At 37.5% G+C, this 25,470-nt stretch overlaps 1 protein-coding gene across 6 annotated transcripts in view; it reads left to right on the forward strand.

Moving 5' to 3' along the window:
• The first annotated feature begins 4,268 nt into the window (after positions 1 to 4,268).
• The window catches only part of LOC112559404 (APOBEC1 complementation factor-like), a 33,480-nt gene continuing 12,278 nt past the window's right edge, over positions 4,269 to 25,470 (forward strand). The window contains exons 1-9 of one of the 6 annotated variants that reach the window (XM_025230635.1): positions 4,269 to 5,273; positions 7,111 to 7,294; positions 10,474 to 10,568; positions 11,906 to 11,980; positions 14,416 to 14,477; positions 15,244 to 15,385; positions 19,079 to 19,168; positions 20,212 to 20,325; positions 22,687 to 22,816. In XM_025230635.1, the coding sequence (XP_025086420.1) occupies positions 4,515 to 5,273; positions 7,111 to 7,294; positions 10,474 to 10,568; positions 11,906 to 11,980; positions 14,416 to 14,477; positions 15,244 to 15,385; positions 19,079 to 19,168; positions 20,212 to 20,325; positions 22,687 to 22,816 (1,651 nt within the window). In that variant the 5' untranslated portion in view covers positions 4,269 to 4,514. Of the gene's footprint in view, positions 5,274 to 5,554; positions 5,616 to 7,110; positions 7,295 to 10,473; positions 10,569 to 11,905; positions 11,981 to 14,415; positions 14,478 to 15,243; positions 15,386 to 19,078; positions 19,169 to 20,211; positions 20,326 to 22,686; positions 22,817 to 25,470 lie in introns of those variants that run through there. The other 5 variants (XM_025230632.1, XM_025230637.1, XM_025230633.1 and 2 more) reach the window with 5 other exon arrangements.

Consider the following 25,470-nt stretch of genomic DNA (forward strand, 5'->3'; position numbering starts at 1 on the left):
CGTAATGATAATAAAGTTTGCTTGTATAGTGCAATATGCAGGCCAACAGGCAAGCTCATTGGGTTGCATAGTATCCAGGAAATAGCTTCAGTTATATAAAACAAAAAATAATATCAAGATGGGCGGCGTTCGAGCACCAATAACAGTCAACAAATCTCATTCTAGGCTTCGTGGGCAGAGGGTTTAACCTTTCACAGGTTGTGCGGTAAAGTTGCCAAAAGGATATAGTACCTATACTAGAGGGCGTGACATCACACCCGTCACTTGGTTTTACACATCTTTAATTCAAACATTTCTAAAAACTATCTTGATTTTCCATCTGAACGTAGATTACATTTTTTCACAAGCATGTTTTGCAAACTGCTCGTCCACCTTCAAACCATTTCTTCTATTTTTTTTTCCATCTGATGACTAGTCAGCCTGCTTGTCTTCCTCTGCAGACTCAAGAAACTCTCAATCCCTACTGTTCCTGATTCCTCTTTGCGTCTTTTATGTTTGTCTTTTTTACTTGTCTACATGTTTGTATATCCTTCTGTCATTCGTATCATGTCCATGAATCGTTCTTGTCTCAAGCGCTGAAAGCATGCTCCTTCACGACCGTGATCATGCGCTTAATAAATCACACATTTATTATTATTATAACACCTGTTTGGCATTTGTGTTTTCTCCCTAGAAAACTGTATTTTGAGAAACGGGTTATTTTTAAGATTTCAGATCACATATATTGTTTTCCCAACCCATAAAGATGCAGATGTATTCATAAAAAGGTAATCCGAGAACAATTTTCTAACACTTTTTGCATTTATTTGTCATTGCTTTAGGAGGAGCGACGGGGAATCAGTGGTGTGGCATCTTGTCAGACCGTCTTGATTTCAGCGTTACTCGTGATCGGCTTCCATTTCTGTTATCCGACTGAAGGTGCGAGCATCAGAGAGAATAGGTGAGGGGGGAAAGTGGTAGCGTGGATGGGGTGGGAGGAGCAGGCGAGGCAATGCGAACTGTACGAGCACCACGCTCAGGTCGCTAGTCATGAAGCCCACACTTCAAAACAAAAACTGCGCAAATTTGGAAGGATGTTTTTTAATAGCTTATTTGTACCACCTGTAATAAAACCATTTGTAATAAAGGGCTGGATAACCTCACATCTAGATAAAACTTCATCACATACATCTACAGCAGAGAGAATTGTGTCGATTTTCATCGTCTGCATGTACTTGAATTTTTCTTTTCTTTGCTGAACTCGCGTCGAGCTGGCTCTGTTCAAATGCAAAGATATTTGTGGAAATGAATCTATGATAAAATCAACAGATATCCACAGACGGCTATTTACAGTATGACACCGAAAATCACAGTTCTGGGGTTGTGCTTTCCTAGAACAAAAGTTTTCTCAATCATGAAACAGATTCTCTAGGCCAGGGATGCCCAACCTACGGCCCGCGGGCCATATCCGGCCCGCGACGCGGTGCCATCCGGCCGGCGAAACTTCTGCCCACAGTGCAGGAAATCGGCATGTTAGTAATTAAAAAAAAAACGAAAAAAAAAAAAAAACGAAAAAAGGGAAGAAGTATTTATCCCCACGTAGGGGCGTCTCTCAATCTTTTTATCGATGGACGAACATTTCGATTCAGTTCTCCGACTTGGTGTCTCTACGATGCAGCCGGACATTCAGAAGTTGGTTTTGGGAAAACAACTTCAAATATCCCACTAATTACTGCATAATTAATGGTAAATACAACTTGTTTCTAATAAAAAATGGTATCTGCTCTATTTTTTTCCTTTTTTGTATTTTTGCGGTAAAGTGGCCCGCGATACGGCTGTCCGAAATGGATATGGCCCGCAGGCCGAAAAAGGTTGGGCATCACTGCACTAGGCTGTTTGCCGTATTCTCTACTCACTCTCTCCCTTTTTTCAAAGTTCCTATGTGCCATTAATTGAAGTTTCTGATGTTTGGTGAGAGGGTAAGGAGGGACACCAGACGCATTTAAGAAAAAAATCTTTAAACTTAAGGACGAGAAAGGGTGGGAGGGTGATTGGTGTTTTACTCCGATCCAGAAACTAAAGGGATATCACGGCAAGGCAGTCAGCCCTGTAAACAGATGCTACCTGTAGAGAAAGAACAGCGTGCCCGAGGCGAGAACTGAACCTGACAGCCAACCTTCTCTGTATTAGTGACAGGCGATAACCGAACCACCACCCTGAAATAGAAAGGGAAGATAAATAGCGGGGTACGTGTGTTGTAAGTGTGAGAATGACAATGTCAAAGGTGCATTTAGTGTCTACGTACAGTTTGTGTTCATGTATCTTCGTGTATGCTTATGTGTTTAAGTAAAAAAAAAATGGTCCTCACATTCAGTGGTGGGTAGAAGGGCTGTATAAATTAACTTGATTATGACGATGATTAATAAGGAGATTAAAGGAACAAGGCAGTGGTTTGCTGAACAATCTGCACGGAATGCTTGCATCTTCTGCGTTTCCTGAAGGCCCCTGAGGACATTCTGCAGAACTGCGGCTGGGTCTATCCCTTTAAAGGTCTAGTAAAGTGTATTTCCTTCCCAAGAACTGGGTAAAGCTCAGTGTGAGATACTACTGCATTTTCCTCAAATCTGGGTAATAACCACCACATAGTCACTACCGTTGTCGAGATGCCCGCCTGCAAACTTCATCATCTACAGAAAACGCGCCAAACTCGTAATAGACACAATATATATATATAAAATTAAGATATTATCCCAGTCTCCAAGTGGCTGTAGCCTTGAAAGTGTAAACATACCCATGAACAATCCTGAGGTGTTGTTGTATTCCTATGTACTCTCCTAAAATAGAAACAAATATTTTATAAAACTGTACCTGAGATAGTAACACATTTCAAAGTGTGCTTCCCTTAAAAAGGCCCCTAATGGGAAAGATAGCAGAGGTTGTGTGACTATCAACAGGTGCAACATCGGGCCTTTGGTGGGCTATAGACAAATGAACTGTTGACAGCAGCATCCGGTTGGGGGGAGGGGGGATACAAAGCATAAAACTAGATGTAAGAGACTATCAAGTCGGAGTGAATACACAACATTGTTTTCATCAGATACACTTGATACACTTCTACAAACATCTCTACTCACCGAAAGATGTCAACAACACAGATGTCAGAATTGTATTTAGGTACATATGCTTTGTCTGAGCCTTATCCAGTGGAAGAATCGAGACCATATGCTATAATCCGATTTATGATGATGTCTGTAGGAGTTTAAAAAAAAAATTGCACCCACTAGTTCTTTAAAAAATAAATATGGACTGTTTATGTATATAGAGCTTTTTCCCAATAGTAAAAACGGGTTTAAAATATTTACCTGCCGAGATTCAAACCCATGACATCTGAACCCGATTCTCGTTGTCGTGGTGACAGGCGTCCCAACATAAAAGAGCTATATTTTCACATCACTTTATCAAAGAACATGAGAGGACACCTAGAGCACCAAGAAAGAGAGGATGAGAGACGAAGACGCAAGGAGGCTGAGATTCGTCCTAAAGATTCTTGCTTCTATCAGTTCTAATCCACGAAGTACTGAGAACTGTTTTTCGCTCACGTAATTCCCTTCAACTTTTGGTCCACATTCATTTTACTGTCCCTTCATTTTACTCCAACCCTTTCACCAATAAAGGATTGATCGTCCTGGGTTCAGATCTCGTGTCGGGCATCTGTTGTTTTCTTTGCATGTGGCATCTGTTTGCAGGGCTGCTACTTTGCAGTAACATAGCCTTAGTTGCTGGCTTAGCGTAAACCCCCGATTCCCCCTCACTCCCTCAATAAAGCAAAAACATTTTACCAAAGTCACCAATACTATTTTAGCACACAAAGCTGGACAGCCTGCTACACAGGAAAAGAAAACAACAGTCGTGTGTAATCACTGTCTACTGACATTTTTTTTAAAACTTTCATGCGTCGAGACTGACCACAATGTTTACACCGGTCGCGGAGAAGCATATATTTCACGTATCTATAATTCAGCCATGGAAAAAACACACAGTCCCCTCCTCCCCAGTCCTCGATCGGCGAGCGTGCTCATGGAGTGTCCAGTTACAATGTAAACATTTAGCTAAATCCGTTACCCTACTCGCTGCCCTACTAATAACCGACAGCTAGATTTCGTCGTGCCTGACCTTATCAGAACCACAGGATATTTCTGTCCCCTGCAACCTGTGTCTTCTTCGGTCAAATGACCTGTGCAACGGCCTCCTACCCTGGGATTATTATTACCCTACACTTACATCAAGATTATTTCCAGCAGGTGTCTTCCGCGGACAAGTTGTTTGTTCCCAAGAGACTGCAATATTTAAACAACAAATTCGAACCGTGTAATTTATCTAGAAAGTGCAAGAAGTGTGTTAAGTATGATTCTGGCTGCAAATCATGTCCTGACATAAATTTTGAGGGACAGAATTTCGTTATCTCTAGGCACGAACACGAGGTTAGCCAAAGGAGGTGTGGTTTAGTTCATTTGCATACGAGGGACAATGAACGCATGCGCGATCACCAACGTTGCAAGAGATACGAAGTAGTCAAAGGAGTGGAAATGACACGGTTTCTACAGTCGTACGCTGAGTCGGCCATGGAGTCTCTCCAAGGGGTGAAAGGGGCTCGGAATGAGGCCTGTCTCCTGACGCTGATCGAGAAGACCGGCTACCCTATGGTACAAGAAAATGGACAAAGGAAATACGGACCTCCTCCCAAATGGGAAGGGCCTCCCCCACCCCGGGGATGTGAGATCTTCATCGGCAAAATCCCACGAGATATTTACGAAGACGAACTTGTACCAGTCTTCGAAAAGGCTGGAAAGATCTACGAATTTCGTCTGATGATGGATTTTAGCGGCTCAAACCGTGGGTATGCTTTTTGCATGTATACTAATAAAAATGAAGCAAAGCGTGCTATCACCGAATTGAACAACTTCGAAATCAGAAAAGGTCGTCTGCTTGGTGTCTGCTCAAGTGTAGACAACTGCCGGTTGTTTGTTGGAGGAATTCCCAAAAATAAAAATCGAGAAGACATTCTCACAGAAATGTGCAAAGTTACGGAAGGAGTTGTTGACATTATAGTTTATCCAAGTGCTGTTGACAAAACGAAAAATAGAGGCTTTGCATTTGTGGAGTATGAAAGTCATCGAGCTGCAGCGATGGCGCGCCGTAAATTGATACCCGGCCGCATTCAACTTTGGGGACATCAAATAGCTGTTGACTGGGCAGAACCAGAAGCAGAAGTAGACGAAGATACCATGGCAACGGTAAGATTATATAGTTTATTATGAGACTGTAATTACTTTTATTTTCATTCAATCGTGTGCAGAGATCGGGGAAGCAGACGACAGGTACGGTCTAGATCTGCGACAGCAGAACCTCCTTCTCGTACTTTCTCGTAATTACTAACACATTAGATCATACCTGAGATAATACTCAAAATTTATTTGGCATTTATTTTCTTTTGTACATTTTAAGTGTAATTTTTGAATCCTAGTATAATTGAATAAATCATATTCATAGCTCGGCTCTCGTGTTGTTACTTCGTACATTGCGGGATTTTATGCTTCGACTGAAAGAAGTTCAGATGGAGAGATTGCTATCTCGCAGTACGTTATCATTGTAAACTTATAACTAACATTTAGTTTCAATATTTGTTCTCCCCAGTTCTTCTATGAAATGTTTTGTGATCAATAATTTAAGAACATAAAGTGACCTTTTAGGAAGAGTGTGAAGAAGAGGGAGAAATCCAATAAATGTAGATTTAAAATTCCATTTACAGATAAACACGTACATTTATGTTATTTTTATTATGAATTAAAACACTTGTGTAATATAGGTATATTCAAAGTTTTCAACAGGCAGAGAGATGCGAACCAAAATTTTTACGCTTCCCTTGAAGATTCCTGCCTGCGAAGAAAAAAAGAACAAACGTATTGGTGCTAGATTAACTCAACATTAGCTGGAGACTAAAGTTTAAGAGCGTTGTATATATTGCTATTTCTTAGTACTATTTTCAAACTTAACAGAAAGGCAAGATCAAATGAGCAGATGAGCCTAAAGAAGAGTGAGACGGTTTGGTTGGGAGATGTCAGGTAAAAAAAAAACAATCTGGGTGATATAGTTTCTCTGACCATATATTGCGGCCCATGTAAATTTCTATCACTCCTCCCCTTCTCCCCAAAAGTAACACAGTTTATGTCTTATATAGGGCTGGCACGAGTGTGCGCGCAGTCGCACGCACTCACAGGGTTTTTTTTTCAACTTGCCTGACGCGAATAATTTACATACCTAAAGTAAAGTATGAGTGATAAATATGTAACTTTTCTCTACATATGCAGTTTGTGCTCGTCCTAAATAGTGCGTGGTTTTGACAATAAACATCATAATCCACAGTAATTACTTACATATCAGACGCTTTAAGCATACCAGTCTTGTTGCCCCTACAGTTATCTCATACTTGTAGCTATTTAGTAAAATACTACTAACATAGCTTTTGCCAATCTTTGTGTGGGGGGAGGGGGGTTGAAAGGTTGCGTTGTCTGCCTGCTTCTTAGAGCGATAAATTCATACGCAATCTGCCTCCTTTTTCTCTCTCTTCGGGTCAAACACGCTCCGACTTGATGAAGGACATTGGTTTGGGGAGAAGGGACAAGTCCACGTCTAAAATTGTCTTTTTAAACAAAAAATCCGGTTAACGATTATATTTTTGTTAAGTGTAAGATGTAATCCTCTGAAGACAAAAGTGCTTGCTTTTAAAATTATATCCTGCTTTTTGGTTTTTTTTTTTAAATGGTGGTCACCAAGTGCAGATGATATTTGTTGGAAGGGGATATTTGACGATTTTTATTTTCGTTGACCATTATTATTTTTCCAGAGAATTAGGGCAATATATGAGAAGTGCTAGATAGCGTATAATTTGATTTTCCTTGCTAAGAACTTGCGTTGTCATCTCCGTTTTCATTAAGCGAAAAAAAAAGAACTTAACCTCAAGAAGGTTACAAAAAGAAATCCCATTTTCAGATATCCTTTTCAAAACTAGCGACATACTTTTGCTGGACTCGGTAAATCAAACCAAGCAGCTCTGTGTTTGTGTGTGTGTAGGTACGCATTTTATACGTGCGGAATCTCATGCTCACCACAACTGAGGAGACGTTGAAAGAGGTCTTCCAGAAGGCGGCAGGAGGCAGAGAGAATACAATTGAGCGTGTGAAGAAAATAAGGGATTACGCTTTTATTCACTTCAGATCACGGGAAGATGCTGTTAAAGCAATGAACATCATCAACGGTAAGCGATGTGTACGTGTTCTTATTTGTGTGAGTGAGAAGGGGGTGGGGGGTGGCGGTATGACGGATCTCCTTGCTTGATAATTAGTTTATGTTCTAGATCCAGATTGTGTACACCGTTGACATTGAGTACTTGCACGGATTTCAGCCTCTGAAATTTTTCTATTTTGTAAATATTATTTTGCTTGATATCGGTGATCACATCTGTCTAGGCTGGTCCAAAGCACGACATCAGACAGTTGTTGAACCAGGTCGCAGTTAATCCCATTGAGCAGGTAGCAGATGTGATTGATCATCACGTCGTTAGTCATTAAACAAGTTTTTTTTGTAAGCAAAAAAAAAACTCACTGAAACTTTTTTCAACCTTGGAGTTCGAAAATTACCAACACGTACTCTCCTTATCCCCCCCCCCCTCTTTTAAGCCATCACATTCATGAAATGACATTGTCACTGGAAGGGGGAGGGGTGAAGAAAGGAGGTTAGTTTGATTTGCTGCACTTACCTGTCATATTAATTACGAGAGTAGAGTTGGGCTACTTTAAAAATAAGTCGTCTTTAGAGATCAAAGAAAAGAGCTGAACAAGTTACACGATCATGTTTGAGCATACATGTGCTGTAGTGTCATGGGTAAATGTGCTGAGTTAGTCTTGCTAGCAATTTAGTTACCTCCATGGCCTTATACCATACATTGCTGTACTTCACGTGGTGGCAGGCAGGGTACAAGGTACATGTGACCGCAACCGCCAAGCAGTGCACGTCGTGGAAGCGAACAGGCGTTATCAGTTAGCAAATATTTGAGCGGTCTTTCACAATGTCAAGGCAAAGGCATAGAGATTGGGGCACCCAGCAAGATTTTTTTTTTAACCCTTAAAACACTGCATATACGTATAAGTATTACAAAGACAATGGCTATAATAACAGCTCTAGAAGATAGTGAAGACAACAGTTGGGGATGTTTTTATTATTGCTGCTCTCAGATAAACAGACCAAGAAACCTATACCCTCTACATTTTTGGAAAGGAGAAAGCTTGAACTTTGCTATAAAAGTAATTAAAATTGCCTTCCCGGCAAAGCCACGATCATGGCTCAACATGCTATGATGGTTAAGGGTTATGACCCATGTGGGGGGTAGTGGTGGAACTTTAGATTCCATGGTTGATTTTCTTGGAGCCAATTTTTTTAACACCCAAGGAGAATTTTTCTGCATATGCATTTTCGCAAAATGAAATGATATATGCTCTTCATTTTTTTCTTCTTGTGTGGCTTTGATCAGTGTGTTAATCTGTGCCTGATATCAAAATTTAAAGGAGTTTATAAATAATGGTACACATATATATTTAACTTTTTTGCTGTAGAAAATCATGCTGGTTTAGCCTGTTCTCTTTCCCCAAATTAATCTGTATAGCACTGTTGTAACATATGCAGCATGAACCGCATGACAGCATTATCAGCCAGAGGACTGTGGTAGATAATCGTGAAATTGGTCAAGTGTTTTGAATCTAGGTCAGTTTATATTAATGCACATATCTTGCTTGCTTTATTTGTTTCCTAAAAAACAAATTGTTAACTTTGTAACCTTTTGAGTTTACTGCAGCATTACTAAATAAATATTACAGCACTGTGTTAGTTTTAAAACTTTTATTTTTTTAACCATTGCCACAGTGAAGGATGTGCTGCTCTTGGTACATATAAGACAACATGTCATCTGTAATGTGCAGCAACATTGGAACGCTATAAACCTGTGGGCTTCAACATTACCATGATAAGATATTTTGAAACCAGTCTCATTCAAGTGCAGCATAGATAGCATTGCACACCTCATTCCCCTCCTGAACTTGATAAGACAATTTTAAGACAAGGTATGAGAAAGGGAAAAGTGAAAGATACATTTATTGACACAGGTATAAGCTTGTGACAGTTATAGACTATGTCTTTTTATAGTCATAGGATTTGGAGAGAATTGCTAAAATATTTGTTTCCCCCTCTCTCTATCCCTCTTAGTATATTTGTATTTTAAACAAGAACAACACAAGAAAGAAATAATGTTTCAGTGTTTCAGAGATAGTCATAGGAACCATTTTACACCATCTCCAGTAGCTCCCCATTGTCCCTTCTGCCAAGGTATGGCATAGGATGAAGTCCATGTGTTATGCATATGTCCTCTTTATACAAATCTGAGAGAGAACTATTGTAAAATGTGGAAGGAAAGACCTTATGTTCTCAAGCAATTATATAGCAGCAGCAATGAGTTGATAATTAGACAACTTGGACTTTATATTCTTGACATTGGAAAACTGTCGTTGGACAATGAATTGTTAAGCTGTGTGATAACTGACCAAGAGAAAATATCCGGTAGAAGGTGTTGGTGTGTGAAGATCTGGAGGTGAATGTGTGAATGTGAAAGACAGAGAATTATGGGTCAGGGTGGGTATTGGTGTTGTGGGGCTGTGAAGAAGGTGAAAGGTATTATAGGGTGTGGAATTATGGGTGTGCAGCTTATAATCTTTTCTAGTATGCCTTTGCTGTCTAATTATATGTGTATAGGAGTATGTGAGAATACTGGTGAATTACGCATGAAAATTGTATAGATTTGGGTATATAGCCAGCTCTAAGTAGGTTCTTATACCTTTACTGTAGCCTACGTGCTTGAAACAATAAAAGATAGGTCTATGTCCCTCTTACTTCAACATCTCTTTCTCTGTGGTAGTTTTATTACCCACCTTAGCAAATATTTTCTTCCATAGACTGATATGAACTTTGGATATGGTTTATTTGAAGAGTTTTTCTTGCTTTTGGATGCTGTGTCAGATTTAGTGTTTGGATTAATAGAAAATTAATCCAGCATGCAAAATGCAGAATCTCAAAATGAGAAAAGCAGATGCGTTTGTATAAGACTAGAGAATGGGAGAGAGAGGATTAGAATAATATATGACTTCCAGCATTATATGCTGTGCTTATCATACACAGACTGTTCTTGCTTAAAGACTTGAATACCTTAATAAATGTGGGTCAATCTGTGACTGGCATGCACTCTTTTTTTTTTTACACTGTCTAAAGCAAGAAACTGAAAAAAAATAATACCAGGGCAATTTTTGTATATTCTGACCATAGAAGCAGATGGTCATTTTGCATGTATTACTAATGTTTGCCTAAGGTTTATGTTTTCTTGTATATCTGCAGGCACATCCATTGATGGATCACAGGTGGAAGTGACCTTGGCAAAACCAGTGGACAAAAATGACTTTCGTCTTAACAAAGCCAGGGCAGTTCCACAGGTATGAGTTTGACCCATTGGCTATCGTTTTCAAGTCCTTTAAATTATCTTGCATTGTTTGACTATCAATCACAAGGAAATGATTTTGTTGTGGATTGAAATTTGTGATTGGAAAAATAGTCAATGAAATGATCAGGTTTAGATAGTTAAAAAGTACATAGATTTAGCTTGTATAAATTATGTGCTAAAAAAGTTTTAAAGACAGTAGCAGTGCATAATTTAATAACAGCTAGAATGGTAGCCAAAATGGGGCAGTGAAAAGGTACTTTCCAGTGTAAATGATATAGCAGGCATAACCAATATGTTTGCAAGAAAATTAGCAACCTTTGAGGTATTTAAAAAATATTTTAATATAATGAGGGATGTGGGGATGATGAGAACAGTCATTAGAATATCAGCATCTGTGATTTCTTAAATGTTTAATAAGGCTCACTATAGCAGGTAATTAAACCTACTACACATAGCCAGATATATCTGTGAGAAGAAAAAGGAAACAGCTGTTCTTGATTGAGCATTTTAGGAAGGGTTTATTTGGTCTTTAATGTGCTTCTATCAAGTGGCTATTTCCTGTTCAGAGGTAAAGGTGTGGGGGGAGGGGAGAAACTTGCCAACTCAGCCTACAGCTTCCAAGACCATTTTGTAGAAGTCTTAGCCAAACTTCAGCATAAAACAATACAAGCAACCTTTAAACTTTAGAGAGTTTTCCAGCATGAGAGCAAAGGCTCTGCGCATCTTTTTGCAAACTTCATATCCTTTTTTTCAATAAGGAGGTGGATGCATTTTAGAGTTATGACAGTATTTTTTCATCCTTGAGGAGGGAGAACAGTTATTCATAGTTTTTCTACCTCTTATATGTTATTTTTGTTTAAGTACTATAGTTAGTTCTTTATTTGAGCACTTTTTCATCTTTCTTTACATATTCAATGCAAGAAAAGAAGAATGGGTTGGGGAAAGACATTTCCAGCATCAGTGGTGACAGGTGTATTCATAGTAATAATTTACTATATACCTTACCCACTAGTTTATTGCTGTATATATTATTGCTTGCTTTTCTTTGACTAATTGGCTCTATTAAAGAGGTGGACATTGGTGAGAATAACAATCCCTTAAAAACAGAAAATTGTTAGTCTTTGCTGTAAACCATTTGAATACCCACTTAATTCTTGCATAGAAACATGTGCACACAGCAGCACACTTGTGTATGCTGTTGCATGTGCATGTGTATATGTGTTATGGCGTTGGATAGGGTAAGGTATAGTGTCTGAGAGAGAGAGCATTTGGATGTAGTGCATCTAATAAAAGAGCCGTTTAAAATTAATCTGTATATTATATAAACAGTCACCCCCACATGTCGAAGACTCCGGCGACATTGGTTTGAAGCTACTACAGGCACTTGCAATGCAGCAGGCATTGGTACATTTAAAAGAATTTGTATGCTTATTTTAAATGTTATTGTTTAGACTGCGTATTAATCTGTTCTGCCTTTTATAATTTTTTGTGTTACCGTTGTACCCAGAGAGCATGATCTGTCAGGATAACTACCTTTCGGTTACAATACTATTACCAGAAAAATGGCTTTGTGTAATTTAAAATAATGGGTGTAATATAAATCTTTATTTATTGTTAACAAACTAACATTTGATAAATGCAATGATGGGGTATGGAAAGGTAGCATTGAATATGCACATTTTATATAAAATATTACAGTAGGAATCTTACCGTTTTTAGTCAAAAGGCAGTTTTTACTCTAGATGCAAACTACAAGTTCAAAATAGTTATCACAACATAGAGCTGATGTTTTAGTGCTGATAAGCACAGTGTTCACATGCTTTCTGGGTGCGCTGTCATCAAAATGCTCATTTCTGTATTTAAAAGAGAAAATAGAGGATTACAACGAGCTTTTCCGTAAGATTTGTAATAACTATTGCTTTTATTATACATATTCTAAATTATCATAATCATCAAGGGAAGATCTTTCTCCTTTGGAATTTTGTCTTGTGTTTTTCAGCTTATTTGTAAACTAGTATATTCATAATTTATGTTAATTATTAAAACTAAAATTAACGGCAGCATTGTTTTTCATTTAATCAAGAATGGTAAGCCATTTAATCTTTGTCTTCTTTTCATAATTTATGTTGTAAATTTCTCTTTGTTTGAAGTTTTTCGACTTGATAATTATTTTTAATAACATTAAAATTGTGTTTTTGAAATTATTCTTTTTTGCGGGGAGAGTGGAATAAGAAATACAGTAAAACCTCCCTATAAAGACTCGTTAAAATCCATCAAAATCAGTCATAAATTAGAGGAGTTATAGTGGGGAGATCAACCAGCTGGTCTGCTTTTATTCCACAGACCCTGACTCCAAACATCTACAAATTTGTTCTATTTTACATTTTATTTAAATTTTGAAATAATGCCCTCAAAAACTATATTCTCCCAGCTATATCAGAATTAAGTCCACAATGACCACGTCGTTCTACGCAAGACCACATTTTCCCAAAACCAAAAGTCAAATCGACCAGGCCCCTTAGGCGAAATGAATGCCCATTTCATATTACCTGTTTCATATTAACCAAATGTCTGCATATAACAGTTAATATAAACCTCCAAACTAAAGAATAACAAGGGCAAAGGCTTTTTGAGAATCAGTTTGAAAGGAAATTGTGTTTAATAATAAAGGCAAAATTTGCAAAGCTCATGCTCGCACTCCTAAGAAGTATGCTCTTAGCGCTTAAGAACAAGAACAAAACATGGACATCAAAACAAATGACAAATGAAATATAAAAGAATAAACAAGAGTACTAATGAAGAATAAAATCAAATACAGAAAACACAAAGAGGAACCAAAAAACAAGAACAAAAGCTGAGAGTAAATGCTATTGCAAAAGGGTGTGAAAAAGGACTAGCATGGTGGGAAAGGGTGTTAGGAGTAATGTTCACATAAGAGGTGCATTTGCAGTGCACATTTAAAGAATTCAATAGTGGGTAGGTGGCGGATATGGAAAGGGAGAGAGTTCCATTGTTTTGCTGCACAATAACTATAAATGAGATGTTAACTGAATGCCTGCAGAATGATACATTTATACAAACTCCCAAACTAAAGAGTAATGATGACAGAGGCTTAAAAAAAAATAACAGTTTAAAAGAAACAACATTGTGCACCATTTGTGTGATTTGTTCTCTGTGTACTGCAGATCGGCCATTTTTGTCTAGTATGATGATAGCTGAACTTGTTTGAATAATGAATGTCTCTGTTGATAGTGTTTTACTTAACAGCTACTCCTGTCATTGGAGATTGATTTGTCTTTTGAATTTGGATGGATTTGATTTTCGGTGTTGAGACAATATGGTAGCTTAACTGAAGCCATATAGTGTTTGGGTTGAAATGACAGGTGTCCCATAGAACAAGCAGTCACTTTCAAAATGTGTTTATTTTATGTGATTTCTGTTGAAAATTGTAATGTGGAGTAAGGAATCTGCCAAAAGTAGTCTATTTTAATATGTACTGAATTTTTCAACAACCAACTTTTGCAAAAAAGTCATAATAGACAATAAACTGTTCATGGTTAATCGTGTTGTGAAGGTAGTCTCAGTAGTGATAATGTAGTAAAATATGCCCATGAACAATTTTTGAGTCGTAACTAAGAGCTGCACTGAGGGTTGAAATCAGGAAGTTCTTCATAAAGAGGTTTTACTGTGTTTATAAACGTAATATTTCTGACAAAAATTTTATTCTTGATGTGTTTTTAATTTTATGCTTAAAGAAATTTAAGTCACTTTGTGTGACAAATGTAATTGTTAAAAATAAATGTAATAATTTAAATAATGCTATTCATTTTTACATTCAGGTTTATTCGTATGACTATTCTCCATTCAGCATCTATAACCAGGTTGTTCCCCAAGGTGGAAGGTATGTTATCATCAGTCTTAGTTTTAGATTTTGGTCAGTTTTTAACATCTTAAAGGTCTAATGGGGTGCAATTATTTTTTTTCTTACTGAGTGTAGCTTAGGTGCTACTTCCCAAAATCTGGGTGAATAACTTCTTCCATTCCCATGATACATGCATAGAAATAATACTGCTGACAGAAAGAGGTCCAAGAATTGTCCTTTTTTATTAATTTTAAACTGAAAAAAAAGAAAACTTTTTTTTAAAGTGGCAATGCTTGTGTTTGGAAACAGCATCCAGTAGCTAGGAGACAAAAAACTATGTAATAATGTCAATGTTTATAAAAAGAAGTACAATGTTTAATTTCAGTCTTGGCTTATTAAAGTTCTTTTTGAGTTACTAAAAAACTTCCTCAGACTGCATACACCAGGTAAATCAGCTTGATTTGACCATACTTCTGTAACCTGTACATTTTCCTTCTTTTTTCCTATGAAAATCAACAGTCATCCCAGGCACAACAATTTGATAACTCAAATGCACAACACCTACTCAGCTCATAACCTTAAATACTTAACACTGAGAATAGTTCTTACAAACATGGATAATCCCCTGCCCAAGAAAGTTCACAAAAAAAAAAGTAATCATTACAGGGAAGGCGTTCAAAGAGGAGAACGGAATTGAGACTAGACGAAAACTTAGCTAGGTTGACATATTTACTTTGTATGCCTAGTTCAGACATTTGAATGAGCCTTCCAAATAGTTGTTTGATTGTTGTTCTGGTCTTAACAGGGGAGTACAACGGGGAGCACTGTCACTCCGCGGTGTTACAAGAGGAAGAGGAAGGGGAGCTGCTGGGTCTAGGGGTGCAGGGGGTTCTCGACTGTATGTGCCAGCTACCCAGTCAGCTGGATACAGGAGGCATCCTGCAGTTGTAAGAGGCTTGTACCATGCTATTGTTTTCTTATGTTCATGTTCAATTTTCTTTCGTTATTTTGCATGATGTTGCACACAGGAAATACAAAGTTAAAATCTTGAAATGTTCAGCAATCAATTCAGTCTATGGGCAGTTTTTTTGGCTAGTGGTTGGGTTTTCTTTTGATGTAATATTCATCTAATCTTTTTCTGTAGACTTTTGGTGCTGTGGTTCATGGTCAGGAAATTATATCTTTATTAATAGGTGTTATAGGTAATTGCTGTGTTAAAAAAGTTTCATGGATATAATGAGCATACTTATTAAGACTAGAGTATGTCCAATATGGTAAGTGTATTATGCCCATTGAGGTCAGGATAAGTGAAACATCAGTTTATATAAATATCACAACTTTATATTCTGTTAGCATAGTTTATTGTTTTTATATAAATGACTAAACTAAAAATCCACTGATAATATTATCTTGGTTTGTTCACACTTTTTATTTAAAGATTCAGAAATCTTCATCACTTTAATTTCAAAATTGTTTTCTATGGTAGCCATTTACAAATAAAGAACCTACAGCATGGATGGGAGTTCTCTGTTTAGGGAATGGAATTAATAGCAAGACATGCTGCTGAACATGATCCAGATTAAAATGGAGCATGGCCTCATTTAGCCATTTTTAGGGGGTGGGTGGGGGGAAGGTGGAGTTTCTACAACAGAAAGAAATGTAATTTATTAGTAGATGAACAGAAATCTTTCAGGTAAGGGAAGTAACCTGTAATGAAAGGATTCCTCTTTTAAAGTCCTTTGTAGCAGTTAGCATTCACAAAATAACAAATAATTGCCAACACTTGATAAATGTGCACATTGTGTACCTGCTGTAGCAAGACCTACTTGTTAAGAACAAGCATAGCACAGCCCACATAAGACAAAATATCTCATATATTCTAAAGAAATCTCCAGAAGTTTTCAGGAAGAATACAGCATGGAGATAAGCATTGTGGAAAGTAACACTCAAGAAAGTCATCAACAGTAAATAAGTAATGATGGGAAATGGCCTCAAGAAGCCAATGATATGAAAAGAAAATCTGTGGTTATGAAATATCGATGTTTGTGTCAAATCATGGTAAATATATTGCACCTCTCCCTAATCCTGTCATCTCTGAGAAATGAATATGGATAAAGGATTTTAGTGGAATTACAAAAAAGTCATTACTATATTGTCAGTATTGACACAATGACAGTGTGACACAAGGACAGATGTATTTTGAACATTCAAATTTTTTAAACGTTTTTGAAGGCCATCTGATATTTTGTTTTTAGGATATAAAGCAGTTTCCCTTCACATACTACTAACCATGCAGAGCCAAATTAGCTAAATAAATTATTGATAATTGATTTTCCTGATGTAGTGCATTTTATTTCCTAGTTAGGCCATTGATACTTGTTAATAAATCAGCTTGCAGCAACACAGACATGTTGTGCAGATGAATTTATGTTGCGATGTTCTTAGCCAGTGGGAGAGCTGTGAGCATATGTTAATTAAGTTTGTTGTAACAACACGATTTTGACCTCTCTCTCTGTGCATGATATTTGTGTATATATGTGTAATTAAGAGAGGTACAGTAATCCCTTGCTATATCACAGTTAACTTATTGTGGCTCCACTATGTCGCTTTTTTAAAAAAATATCTAACTCTGTATTGTGGAGTTTTCATGGCGGGATTTTGCGGTATATAGGTATTTTTATAATATCTTTGATTTTAATTATTTACCTAAAAAATTTAAAACAATATAAAAGATAAGAAATTTTAATTCAAACATATTAAAAGAATATTAGAATAAAATACATTATGTACAGGTATTTCATCAGGGGATGAATACCCAGATGCTTGAATACCAGAATACCGTACTGTAGACCATGGAAAAAAAATACTGCTGTAGGCCACTATCACTTGTACAAGTTTGCTAACATGATATTGTACATGGCACAGGCTTATAGGCATGTGGGAAGTGTTTTTAAAGCCTTAAAATATATATAAATAATAAAATGGGTATAATGCTGCTATTTGCAGATTTTCACTTCTCTGAAACATATTCTTCCAACACACACACTTCCCTGCTCTTTCCCTGTGGTAGGTGAAGGGTCACTGTATTCACCCAGATTTTGGAAAAGGTATCTTGCACTGAGCTCACCCCAGTCATTATCACCATGATATGGCCTTAGCTTCTGGCACAGCATAAAATACAATCAACCAACCAACTCAGTGATTATGACAAATATTTTGTTCCCCATTAGTCCCTATATAATTTGTAATAATTTTAAAGCAAGTGCATAAACATTAAGTCTACTCTGACATTAGTAATTACTAAGTAGATACTTTTTTTCACTTGTTTTAAGGCTAGAATAAATATTTATTCTCATAAAACTCCCCTACAAAAGTTATGGGGGAAAAAACCATTTAAAGACCAACCTTATTATTTAAAGACCATTTAAAGACCAACCTGAACGGTTTGCTTTTTGTGCAGATATTGGTAGATACAGGTGATATAAACCTAACCTGTAAATAGCAGCTTCCAAAACCCATATATAAATTATCTGCTAGCAAAGTACACGATTCGTATTTGCAATCAATGAGCACCGCTAACACTGTACTATGTCATGTTAGTACACCATTTACAACATTGCCAGCCGTCATCACCAATTAGAGTGACAGTTTGGATTATTTGAACATTGAAAGTCTGCATTTCTCATGCTAAAATAGCAGTTTTTAAAAACCATGAGAAATGCAGACTGTCAGCATCTAAATAATCCGAACTATTGCTCATTCTCTCTCTCTCTCTGATATTGACTACAGCCAATGTTGTGAATGATGTACCAATCTGACGTAGTACTCTAGCTGTTATCGGCTCTTGTTGATTACAGGTGTGAATCGAAGCGGATAATTAACGGATGGGTTTTGGAGGCTGAAATTTACATGTCAGTATATCACCTATATCTACTGATATCTGAAAAAAGTAGAGTAGGAGGAATTGAAAACGTCTAGAGTGAGACCATGGTTATTTCAGCCAGCTATCAGACAGTTAACATAAGCTGCCCATATACAATCAGGGTCAGCATGGTATTTCCTCAGACCATCCCCAGACACCCAAGAAGACCAGCATAAGAATTAACACACTTGGCTGATAATGGGACTATAAACTGACATGCAACCTTCAGCTCAGTAGCTGTCAGAATTATGGAGTGAACACTCTGGGTCTGTTGAGTTAATTTGCACATTTTAAAGAAATTAAAAAAATCATCCTGTCTGGATTTCAGGAGATATGTGTGATAGTATAATGCAACATGCCTACACTTGGGTCATGAATAACAAAGTCCCAGAAAATCTTCTGCCTCCCATCCATGCTATGGTAGAGTACTTAGTAATTTTATTTCAGATTTATAGTTTAGGTTATATATTTTTAATTGTAAGTATTAAAAATTCTTTGGAAAAATATGTTGTTGTTTAACCATAAACAGATTAAAGCTTTATTTTAAACAAAATTTTTACATGGCAGATGATTTAAACTTTGCATTAAGTTAAAACATGCAAAGTTTTGTGCATCCTATTAAAAAATAGTGTCGTATTTTGAGAAGCAATCCTCTGGGATATCTTTTTTTAAAATCATCCATGGGTGGTAAAGCTTGCATGGGTTTTTGTCGTCATAGGGACGACTCTTTGACCTGGTTCCTGGCATGGAATTGATCCCTACTAACCCCATCACACTAAAACCACAAACCATCAAATCTTCCATTCAGGTATGATTGAGTAATGAAATGAAATATGGTCACAAAGTTCTTTTCTAGACTTTATTCCCCATCATGTGACATTTGGTTACAGTACTCCATGTGCTTTAAGTTTACTTAAATCTGCTTTTGAACAGAATTCTTGGCTGCCAAGAGATTGTTAGGTTTTCACCATGTAATTTATGCTTTCCTATCTTAGTGAGGCTTTGTAGCAAGTTGCTAATATGCTATTTGCTGTTTACATTAATATCCTTATTTCTCTCTTTAGCTGTCATACGTGACTGGATGATTTGGTGGCTTTGTATCTTTCTGCAAACTTTAAACGGTTCCAAAAAGTCATTTGTATTTAACAACAACTAGAAGACTACTGTTTTGGCTTCAAATTTTATGTAGTTTAACCATTTCCTGCATTTGACTGTCATTGAAAGCTGTTCTGCTTTCTTAAAAAATTATTTTCATTGCATCCTATAAACTATTGAGCTGGTGTTTTCTTGAATTTTACTTTTATATGCTTGTGACTTGCGCTTTTCTCTTTCACTTTTGCTATTTTCTCAAAATTTGTATTATTCTTTATCAGACTTCACTAAGAACTCACTAAAATTGTATCTTATTTCTCTTGTTTTGCTATACATACCTTTGAGTACCTGTATAATAGTCACTTAAGCACTAATTTTGTGGCTTTTTTCCTCTCAAAAGCATGTTGGTTACTTGCCCATTATTGATTTGACATGAGTTCAGAGAAATAATTTTGTGTTAAACTTATGGGTAAGCAAAATGGTCTTATAAAAATGGTCTTTTGTGACCCATATTATAGTGCTGTCTCAATTTCTTGCCATAAAAGTCTGGTAGTCTTTAAAGATTAGTTGTGACAGCATAAATGTAACCTAAAATAGAATCTTAAAATAATCCTTTGGCTTATTGAAGATGTGCACTCATCTCAATGGTGTAGTGCTCTAGATACTACTTGTCAAAAATCCTGTCAATCACCAGAGAAAATTTACCACTAGTAATCTACTGGGTAATTTTGCAGTTGGCTGATGATTATTCATGTACAGGTGCTTGAAGAGTTTTGCCAGAAAAATGGTTTGGGTAGTCCTGTGTACCAGCTTCACTCAACCATGCAAAGGACACCTACAGGACAGGAAGATTTTCAGCTGTTTTTGTTCAAGGTATTGGACTTTTTGGAGGTCAGCTGGTTATGGAGCAACTCATGCCATAATCTATTCGAGTTCTTTAGTATCTGATGTGAATAATGGTCAGTTTTGCATTCTTCACTGAGCAAGTTTTGTTCATTTTTTGTCTTTTGTTTTTATCACTGCTTTTGTCATTTTTAAAAATCCAGCCACCTATGTGGTGGAGGCAGGATTATGCCTTAGCCTAGGTCTGATTAATCAGCAGCTCAACTTGAGAAGTGAACTGCTTTTTGTTCAGATATGCAAGTGCCATATCCAAACTCCCAGAAATTCCATGGGTCATAAAGTGAGGGCAAGCTGTTGACCTTGGGCACAAGGGAAAGCCTCTTGTCTCAATAAATGTAAAACAATATCCAGGCCTGTGAAAAATGCTTTATGTTACTTTAGCCGGGTCTCCTACCATACAGCACATTCTCGTGCACACCTGCTGAAGATAATGCTGTAAGTTGTGTTTCTTTAATGAAGTGAGCACATGATGGCTGCTTGCAGCAACTGTTACTATCTTTGAGGATACACTCTAGGCCAACCAATCTGCTGGTGGTGTTGCAACATGGTTGTCGCAGATTTGCCCGTCTCGTTTTTCTGATTCCTGGTCCCCACCCCAAGTCTCCAGGAGGGTTAATATGCAAAGGGTGCCCGGCCTAATGGAGATTGTAGTGCTGGGGTCCTATCAGGAAGTTGGATGTGGCCCCATTCTTCCCATGGCCTCCTCCATTCCCTCTGGACAGCATAAACGTGTGCACCAATCAGTGCTACTGGGCGGCACTCCCATCCATCTGGCCTTTAAGCCACTCTCTACCACATTACCCTAGGACATCATTTTCACTTCTTTATAACTATAGCTGCAGCAATAAGGCAACATCCCTGGGGTCTGGATCCTGCTTTATAACTCATTTACAAGATGCTTGGCCTCATCATCCCTTGCTGCCTCAGGGCAGTAACTTACCTTTGCTTTATTGCTTTATAGTCTCCAGTGTGTAAGTAGCATTGCCTTTCAAGAGAGCTTGGCTACCAATGGCACAATCACTCTCCTTCTTCTCTGTTCCAGAGGCTGGCTTAGATACCAGCCAAAGGCAGATTGGTCAGTACTTTTGTTTGGTGTTCAGATTGGGTTTAGTCCAGAGGGCACTGAAGGGTCTGCAGTTAGGAGAGGAACACACCCAACCTCCTGTTACATGCATACCAGCACAACCGCAGTGTATTCTGTTGACCCATGGCACAAGCAACCCCACCCCTGGGTAGTATAAAAGTGGGGTTCACGGGTCTGCAGGCAGAAGTTATAGAGATGTCTGGAAAGGGTACAGTGATGCTGTTTGACCTTTTATCACAAGTCATTATAGTTTAGCAGGTTCATTTACTGCTCTTATTAATAAGTTAGAAAAGGAATTAATAAGTGGAATCTACATAAAAGTACAAAAATTTAAATAAATTGTACAAAAGCCATGATAGAAAAAGAATGTGATTACTGCACCTTGAGAGCAATTTTCACAGGCAGTCATAGTAGAAGTATGGTTTCTGGAGAATGAAGGGATTATGAGAGCAAATGACACAATTGTGCATAACATGATTTTCCCCTGTATGTAAATGATGTACATGCAGATTTTTGGTTAAAGATATCACAAGGGCACATGAATATACATGCAGGCATTTGGTTAATGTAAAATAGGTGTCCCTCTTGAGCAGTCGTGGGCAATTAATTTTCCCAAGGGGCCGCATGAGAAATTGGGATGGTTTTAGAGGGCCCGACTAATATAGTTAACTCAGTTTTGCCCAATACTGTATATATAGTATATATAGTGGCGGGCGGGCTGGTCAGAGACAGGAGGCAGGCCAGGTGCAGCCCGCAGGCCGGCCATTGCCCAGGTCTGCTCTTGAGCATTTATGTAGCCTGGGCCTGGTCAATTCGGCTATCAGTCTTGTGGTCTTACATTGCTTATGGCAGGGTTGATTTGACTTGGGCAAGAGGTTGATATATCTAGAGCAATATGGTTTTGGGTCAAAATGACTGGTCTCAAACTCCTTCAGGTCAAGCCAGTTTTTCAGGCTGAAGAAGATTCGTTATGTAATAAAGACTTTATAAGCCCATATGTATGTATATAGTGTAACATCTAAGCTTTAGGGATTGTGAAAGTTTACTGAGAAAATTTGCTTTGTAGTAACATAAATGTCATCAGTAACAAGCAACTTTACAATCTTACAATTCAGCTCAATTGGAGCTCCACAAACTGTTCCTTGTTTGTAGACTAATGCAGTTATACATGTAAAACTTGTACTTAAAATCACTGTAAATATCTAAGTAGCCCTGAGAAACTTTTTATTGTTTTCCTTTTTTGACAGGTGTCTATACCTGCACTCATGACACAGAACTCTGGACCATTCCAGCCAGATAAACTTTGTAGAACAGTAGAGGAGGCTAAGGTGTATGCTGCTGAGTACACTCTTCTGCAGCTTGGTGTTCCTGTTGAAAGTCAGTAGATTTTTTTTAATCTATATTGTTTCTATCCTTGCTTTTTATACCTTAACTTGTACTTTGCATAAGCCAGCATTTCTATGTCGATTATCATGCATTTTAATATGATTAGTGTTTAGTTAGGTGTTGCAAACAAGATTTATCTTTTAAAAAGCTAGATCAGGCCATATTTGGGATGTAGCTGTTGAGGGGCGCACATGATTAAATGACCAGATCAAAGGGAATTAATGTTTTAGGCATTGTTGAGGATTCAGAGGTAAGAATGCTTAAATTGAAGGTAAGTCAGTCTGCAACTATTGAGGGATGTGAAGTATAGGGACATACATTAAAGGCCAAACTTCCACTTTAGGGCAGGTAAGAATGGGTTAAGCCAGAAAGGAAGGTGAGGAATAACCATGTTTTGGTGTTGCCTGGATATTGGTACTGCAAAAGTCAGAAATTTGTTTTATACTTTCTTATGGATCCCTTTTTAAAATAAAAAATCTTTTGACTCGAGCACCAAAGTATTTGGCATATGTGTATTTGTTCCCACAGCTTGAGTCACTGACATCTAGACTATGGTTTCAAGTATCTGACCCTACTCTTTATAGTCTCACTGGTATTCTGACCTGGCATCTGATATGATAGCTACAGTATATGATAGCTGCTTTCTTTGTATTGCTTCCAGTATTCTTAAGCTAGCTTTGTTTTATTTTGTTTCCATGCCTTCCTACATTCATTTCTTCCCTAATTATTTTTAAAGAAATTAATCTTTCTTTGTAACAAATAAAACATGTTTATTTTGGCATAATATTCTTCATGTTTATTTTTGGTCAGTGTGTCCTATTTGTTGGCTATGTTAAATGCATGAGTATTAAAAACAAATTGTTCCACAAATTATGCTGGACATTATAGGTTCATCTTCACAGCTTACTTCACCATGATGTAACTTATATTGCTGGCAAAGCACTAAGCTCCAAAATCATCACTACTTTACCTAGAAACATTCAAAAATATTGTTTGCCTTATGAAATATTAAAAAGTGTGTGATTATGAGTAGTTTTTTTAAATAAATGCTTTTTATTCTTTTGTAGAAAATTTTAAGCCAGGATCTTAAAATTAGTTACACTGAGAGTTGTGCTGGGTTGGCTTAGTTTTTTACTTTGTATTATCCAGATACAAAATAATTTTATAAATTCTTTGTACTTGGCTTAATGCAGCTCAAGTGTGTAAATGTTTGTTTCAGTGCGACGCACAACTTGTCTGGACTGTGTTATTTCCAACTGATGATAGTATTCAAACGAGTAGTCTGTATTGGACTTGTGTTGTTTGAGTCTTAATGTGATACGTCTTGCCGTGGGAGCTGATGAGAGTATATTCAGTTATTTGCTTTTATTAAATGACTGAACATAGGCAGATTGACTTATTGTAAACTTGGTAATGGTGCTGATTCTGTCTTTAAATTTTTAAACTTTTAGTGCCATATGCTGATGATGGATTAATTGGTGAGGCTGTACGAGTTAAATTAGAGTTTTACCGTTTTTGGAAAGAATGCGCATGTTCTGGAGAACTGTGCCCTGTGGGTGTAACTGTAGCCTAGAATCATTGTGGTTTATGTGTTTATTTAACAGATTACAGTCTTATGTTGTCTGTAAAGAATTATTTTTTGTTATTCATATTTTGACCAATTTTGTATTGCTTTTGTAAGTGTACATTTTTTGTATATTTTTTGTTCTTGAGAAAACATGGAGTTACCGGACGTAGATAGTTTTATAGCCCAGGGACAGAAATTTGGCTATACTGATAGTGACCTGGAAAAGTACGTCCAACAGTGTATAGAACGTTTGATAGATATAGGAAATGAAAGGGAGTTTTGAGTTAGAAAGACTTAGGCTACAAGCAGGAAAGCAGGACAGACGGGGAAGTAGCTCAATCCACGGGGGGTCCGCGTGGTAACCTACCCAAACTTCCAATCTTTCGTGAGGATAAAGATGATATAGACTCTTTCATCTTTAGGTTTGAAGCGCATGCAACTGCTCTTAGGTGGAGGAGCCGCGATGGCCTTTGCTTATGTCAGTCTTTTACAGGGTGAGGCTTTAACCCTGTATCATGCACTTGTGCAAGTGGGTAGTTGATTATGGAAAACTTAAGAGGGAATTACTTCAAAAGTACCAGTGTACCGCGGAGGATTTCGGGAACGATTTAGATCCATCCGACCCGAACCGCAGGAATCAATGGCGGCATTTTTTTCTAGTTGTCCGTTTAGCAAACCGTTGGATAACTTTCAAACGTATGAGGGTCTTTTGGACCTCATGTTACGAGAACAGATTCTCCAGAGCGTAGCGAAGAATTAGCTATCTTCCTGCAAGAACGTGAATTTAAGTCCGCAGCCGAGATGATAGCAAGCAGGCAGGCGCATGCCAATAAAAGTTCGGGGTGAATAGGCGTCCTCAGTCACCCAACTCTAGGCTACCTAATAGCCGACTAGTTCTCGTAAGTCTAGTCCTAACAGAGCCTATCCAATGGAAGTAGTGGACCGAGAAAGCAAGGAGATGTATGCAAAGATTTAAGAGAGACCTCACTTGCTTTGCTTGTAATAAAGTTGGACATTTTGCCCGTGAATGCCCTCAGGTTAATGAAAGGTAAAGCGGAATATCTACTCCTGTAGTAGA

Source organism: Pomacea canaliculata, linkage group LG3 (genome assembly GCF_003073045.1).
Source record: "Pomacea canaliculata isolate SZHN2017 linkage group LG3, ASM307304v1, whole genome shotgun sequence".
In the NCBI taxonomy this organism is placed as follows: domain Eukaryota; kingdom Metazoa; phylum Mollusca; class Gastropoda; order Architaenioglossa; family Ampullariidae; genus Pomacea; species Pomacea canaliculata.